Genomic DNA, 6227 nt, shown 5'->3' on the forward strand with positions numbered 1-6227 from the left:
TAGAGATCCACCTGCCTCTGCCTCCCAAGTACTGGGATTAAAGGTGTGTGCCGCCACCGCCTGGCTACAAGGGGGAGTTTTGTGCTGCAGAAGGAACAAAGAGGGAGAACAGCCAACCATATGGGTAAAGCACTAAAACAGTGCTGACCAGGGCAAGGTCAGTTCCCATCCTGTGGAAGTTTGGATTTAATATACAACAAAAGAGACAGATAAGCAGAGCCTTCTGTAAGATGGGAAGAGGTAAGGATGCAGGAAACTTAAAGATGCTCAAGGCCCAGCAAAGCATCCTGGTAAAGGATGTTGTAAAGTCAGATAGAGCAAATTCATGGCTCTTTGAAAACTCTCACCTTAGTTATCAAGAGCTATTCTCTGTGGCTTCTGAAGCATTCCCACGTTAGTTCTGGAAACTCATCCATCTGAGATCAGTATTTCTTTGTGGGGAAGAGTCATTCATTACTTTCAACTATGCAAGCACTACCTGACCTTTACAATAAAAGTGTGACTGCTAGGGCTGTGTTCTGAATTTTAAGTAGATACAAATTCATTCTTGGAAAACACCAAATGCCAAGCTGGTGCTATTTTCACTTAACTTATGACGTGTCCAAAAAAAAAAAAAAATGAGATTCCTCAGTGATAATAATGGCATTCCTGTGCCATCCATCTGAACATGCACAGGTCACAACCTCATTCAGAGCTTGTCACCCTCACATCCAATGGCACAGGCTCAGGACAACCCAGAGCTCTGCTTCCGCACTAAGCACAACTTAAACCAGTTTCAGAACCCAGCACTGTGGCTTAGTCGGCTCACATTCATTTCAAAGGGGGTTCTAGTGTGTTATTTCAAGTCTGCTGCCAACAAAATATAGCTGATAAGACTATTTTTTTGTGAGTGATAATGATGAAAAGTTAAGTCTCAATTTCAGCTCTAACCTACTAAAACTGTTTGAATAATTGATTAGACTGTAAGTCAAGGCAATCAAATTTATTTTGGGTTATGCAATCACAGAACTGATTACTTTTCAAATAAAACTCCAGAGTGCCAGATTACTTCCCAGAATAAGAAGAAAGAAGTAATAGTTTACATGAATGAGAGCGAGAGTGGATGTGTATGAGAACATGCACGAAGAGCTTGCTACAGTTTTGCTGGCTTCCTCCTGGAAGCCATAACACAAGAGCCTCCAAGCTTAAATCTATGAACAATGCTCAGAAAATCTTGCAAGACAACAAAAAGCAAGTAATTGTGATGTATAGCTCCAGCTTGACAATTAGTCATTTTGAGTAGATTGATTTCTCAAGGTAATTTTAGAGATTCAAGAAGTACATTGGATAGAAAGCAACAGAAAAATAACATACCAAAAAAGGCAGTTTGTTAAAGGAGATAGATTTCTCAATGATACTCACTCATGTATCCTAAACAACAATCCTTCAAAGTAAAATACTGCTAGTCTAAATCTATCCGTGAATGAAAAGGCATCTTTCAGTTAACTATGATTCGATTCATTTTCACAATTATAACCTACTTCAGGCATGCCTCCCCCAGAGGGAACACTGAGGACAACAAAGCTAGGTGTCCCTTGGGACAAAACAACGAAGATGGGATTTTCCCTAGCAATCCAATGAAGTCACCTGAACATGGGGGATGACGAGCTTCCCTTCTCATGGACAGGAGAAAGGACTTCCCTTCTTATGTGAGCCTGAAAACTAAACCCCAGTAACACCTTTAAAAGGGCAAAGGAAAGACAAGCCCCACACATGGGCCGGACAAAAAAGAAAGACCAAGAAGTGCGGAAAGTGACTTTAAATGAATGTACCAGAACTAATCTACACAAACAGATGATGCTCCCTTCAAAATCATTACCTTGGAAATTAATCCTTTCTAATGCTCTTGGTATGGGTGCTTTGGAATCTGTTTTGAAGCCTGGAATTTTCCATATTCTTACAGCCAGAAATTACTTGACTTTTTACGCTAAATTTAGCATCAGTCCAAAGTCTTCTGAGTATTGATGCTTTTCCTTTAAATTCCTTCCTGCTTTCTCAAGTAGAGGTGACAAGTGCCTGCCTAAACAATCACTCTACTTCTCGGTCAGAGCAGCTGTGGCTCTGGACTGGAGCTGCTGGCTTATTTATCAGTCTCTGACAACGCTGTAAAGCTCAATGAGGAGAGAATTTATCACAAGTCATTACTGGACCCTCAGTCCCACCCCGGTGCCTAGAAAGTTACAGGAATCCAAGAAATACTGAAAACACAATCTATCTTCAGGGTGGCATGATCTGGAATGCTGATGAATGTGTCTATTTATTCCCCCTTCTCAGAAAAGGTAAGCATGGCCAGGCAGTGGTGGTGCACACCTTTAATCCCAACACAGAGGCAGGTGGATCTCTGTGAGTTCAAGGCCAGCCTGGATAGTTACAGGACAGGTTCCAAAGTTACAGAGAAACCCTGTCTTGGAAATTAAAAAAAAAAAAAAAAAAAGTAAGCATGGCTGTGTATCTCTGTAGAGTAACATTATCTTTTATATCCAGGGGGTGGATTTGATTACTTTTGTTACTTCTGTATGTACAGAAAAGAGTAAAAGTCATAAGTACATCTCCACATACTTTACTTCTCATGCCCAGACATGCAAGCCTACCGTACCTAGCTGCAGTATCTTTATGGTGTCTCTGTAGGCTTTCATCACCAGCTTGAAATGACGATAAAGTGGATAGCACAAAACTCTCCTTCCAAAAGACACCAGGATTTCAGGAACGTCTGTCCAAGTCTATGAAGAGTCATATCAGTAAGTAATTTCCATAACATACATACACAACAAAAATCACACAGTGAAAAAGGAACACTCCCAATTAAACTCTAAACCCCTGATCACTGGCACAAGTGAGATTCTTCTTATACACCTCACTTGGTCACAGACTCACTCTTCCTCACGCTGCATCAACAGATCACACGTGTGGATTAAAGCCCATACGTGCAGCAGGGACATTTTAGAGTCTTAATTGGGACAGGCATCCAGACATGGATTTGGACTTGATGGTAAAGTGGGGACAGGGACAGGCTTCCTGACTTTATAAGTAGCTACCAGCTGAGGTGGCTGGCAATGCTCCGGTCCACTCTTACTACTGGAACAGTAACAATCTCATATGGCACCTGTCTCAGTGATGCGACTGACTCTTACCTCCTCACAGAAGGAAGTAATATATGAAGCAACCTCCACTATACAACTTAAAGTATGTATTATCTGAACTGATGGTACGACTTTGATGTTAGACAAATTGTTCCAAACTCAGAATTGTAAAAGATAACTATTTTTTAATAAATGTTATGAAAACTGTAGAAAAATTTTTAGAAAATGGAAACAAAACCAACTATCATCACACTAAAAGAGGATAACAGGCCGGTGGGAAGGCTCCAGAGGTAGAGGTGCTTTGTACCTAGTAAACCTGAGTTCAATCCATGGAACCCACATAAAGGTGGATGGTAAGAACTGATTCCACAAAATTGTTCCCTGACCTTCACATACATGCTATAATAAGTGCCCTGCAAAATAGTAATAGTGACAAAAATCTTAATTATTTTAAAGATTTCTTTCTTTATTTATTATGTGTACAGGGTTTTGCCTGGATGTATGCTTGTACACCAGAAGAGGGCACCAGATCTCATTGCAGATGGTTGTGAGCCACCATGCGGTTGCTGGAAATTGAACTCAGGATCTTTGGAAGAGTAAGTAGTCAGTGCTCTTAACCTCTGAGCCATCTCTCCAGCCCCCAATTTTAATGTTTTTAAAAAGAGGTTAGCAGCTCTAACCATAAAATAATAGGATGCAGAACAATTTGTTTTAAACTATATGATCTAAGTTTCTTTACATGTAAATTCAGCAACCCTCACCTTACTGAGTGTTGTTCAATAAGGTTACTGAAGAACAAGATAAATAAGAGATATAAAACATGGCACGTGACTCTGGTAGTCCATTATCACCTGGGTTTGTTATCTATTTTTGAACTCTGCGTCCCATTTTACTAACATACCTGCAGTTCTGTCCATATTTTCTCAACAACCCACAGTATCCTCAGTGTTCCTCCACAGTTTCTAAAATGCTTCCTGATTGACTATTCCAACAAGTTTATTCTTATTTTATTTCATTTACTTATTTATTTCCGGTTTTTCTAGAGAAGGTTTCTCTGTAGCTTTGGAGCCTGTACTGGAACTAGTTCTTGTAGAACACGCTGGCCTCAAGCTCACAGAGATCCACCTGCCTCTGCCTCCCAAGTGCTGGGATTAAAGGCATGCGCCACCACTGTCCGGTAACAAGTTTATTTCTTTTAAAGTACAATAAAGCTTCCAATTTAAAAATATTAAGAAAAATTTTAAACAACAAAAAATTGCTTGAACTAACCAAAATGAACAACAGAAAAAATAACTTTATAAACAACAAAAGTGTAAACAATTTCAAGTAGAACTCATACCTCAAACCAGCAGAGAGTTGGGCTCAGCTTTCTGATAGTCCACGCAGACTCGACCTTTGTGTTGAAGAAAGCAGTGTCACCATCAAAAGTCATTTGAAAATGAAACAAATATATTCACTGGAACTAGTACATGCAAAAATAATATATTTATGAATGAAGAAAAATAACTGTATTGATGCAGAGACTAATAGAAGATGTCTCTGTTCACCGCGCTTGGAATTTTGTGGAATTAATCATTTCACTAATGAAACATCAGAATGTACAAACAAATAAGCAGGGGCATACAAACAGAACTGAAGCAAAATGTTTGCTGTTTCTTTCTCCACTAAATCATTCGCTGTTGAACTGCTGCTGGGCACCTGAAAACCCCACAGAAACTGCCTTTCAGAAAATGCACGTGAGATTAACAGTGGTCTAAAGCCTTGCAAAGTTACAAGACTTCATGATTTTTAAACATGGAAATAAAAGAAAAATTGGCAAATTTTATCCGGTATAACACTTTCTCTCATCGAGATTTAGTATGTGGGGCTAGAGAAAGGGCTCGGTAGTCCAGAGTACTAGCTGTTCTTGTACAGGACCTGGGTTCATTTCGCAGCTCCCACATGGTGGCGCACAATCACTCATAACTCCAGTTCCAGAGTACCTAATGCCCCTTTCTGACCTCCACAGGCACAAACATGGTGCAACATACGTATGTGCAGGCAAAACCTCAAAAACACAAAATTTAAAATCTTTCAAAAAATTTAAAAGACTCGATAATATAAGATGATGAGCCTTTATTTTTTTGACTAAGTAAACATTTTATCCACTTAGAACGTCCTTAAAAAATGACTTGAGGGGCTGGAGAGATGGCTCAGTGGATAAGAGCACTGGCTGCTCTTCGAGAGGACCTGGGTTAAATTCCCAGAACCCATATGGCAGCTCACAACAGTTTGTAATTCTAGTTCCAGGGGACCCAAGGCCCATGGCAAAACAGTAATACACAGAAAATGAAAATAAATTAATTTTAAAAAGACTTGAAAATAAAGTATTTTCAGATAATTACATTCTTGATAACCCCAAGATTATTCACTTAGATCACATGCAGACTGCAAAAGTCACTTCAGAAATTTTCAGAATCATGACAACAAAAATGGCATCTCAAACTACTATTGACAGTAGGATGCTGTGTGAGGTAAATTAAATCACAGTATATATTAGTGCGTGCACACACACACATGCACAGTGAAAGAAAACCAGACAAATCATCTTGTAACTGTTGTTATTACTAACTACTGGAATTATGGGAAATCCAATGATATAAATTATCTGCATAATCAAAAAGAAAAAGGAAAGCATATGATTAGGCCAAAATTCTGAGCACAAGTAATTATAAATAGTGAGGCCACACTACCTAGAAAGACTTTGGTTTTCCAGCATTTATCTTTTCATTAATTCAAAGACTGGATACACTGGTGATTGAACATGCAGTCTTTAAAATAATGACACAAGGCTGGAAAGATGGCTCAGTGGTTATGAACACTGACTGCTCTTCCAGAGACATGAGTTCAATTCCCAGCACCCTACATGACAGCTCATAAGTGTGTGTAAATCCAGTCCCTGGGTGATCTGACACCTTCACATCATTGCACATAAAGTTAAAAAAAAATAAAAAATAAAATAATGACACGACACATGGTTTCTTTAGTATACAATAAGAAGATGAACAAAAGGTCAAAGCGGGGTCTCCATTTACAGCTCAGGCTGGCTTTGATCTCTCAAACCTCTTG

At 39.2% G+C, this 6227-nt stretch overlaps 1 protein-coding gene across 1 annotated transcript in view; it reads right to left on the reverse strand.

Moving 5' to 3' along the window:
- Positions 1-6227, reverse strand: part of Shq1 (SHQ1, H/ACA ribonucleoprotein assembly factor) — a 110896-nt gene that overhangs the window by 65540 nt on the left and 39129 nt on the right. The window contains exons 8-9 of the mRNA XM_005364948.3: positions 4459-4512; positions 2636-2759 (exon numbers count right to left, since the gene is read on the reverse strand). Of these exons, the coding sequence (XP_005365005.1) occupies positions 2636-2759; positions 4459-4512 (178 nt within the window). The remainder of the gene's footprint in view (positions 1-2635; positions 2760-4458; positions 4513-6227) is intronic.

Source organism: Microtus ochrogaster, unplaced genomic scaffold, assembly GCF_000317375.1.
Source record: "Microtus ochrogaster isolate Prairie Vole_2 unplaced genomic scaffold, MicOch1.0 UNK1, whole genome shotgun sequence".
NCBI lineage: Eukaryota > Metazoa > Chordata > Mammalia > Rodentia > Cricetidae > Microtus > Microtus ochrogaster.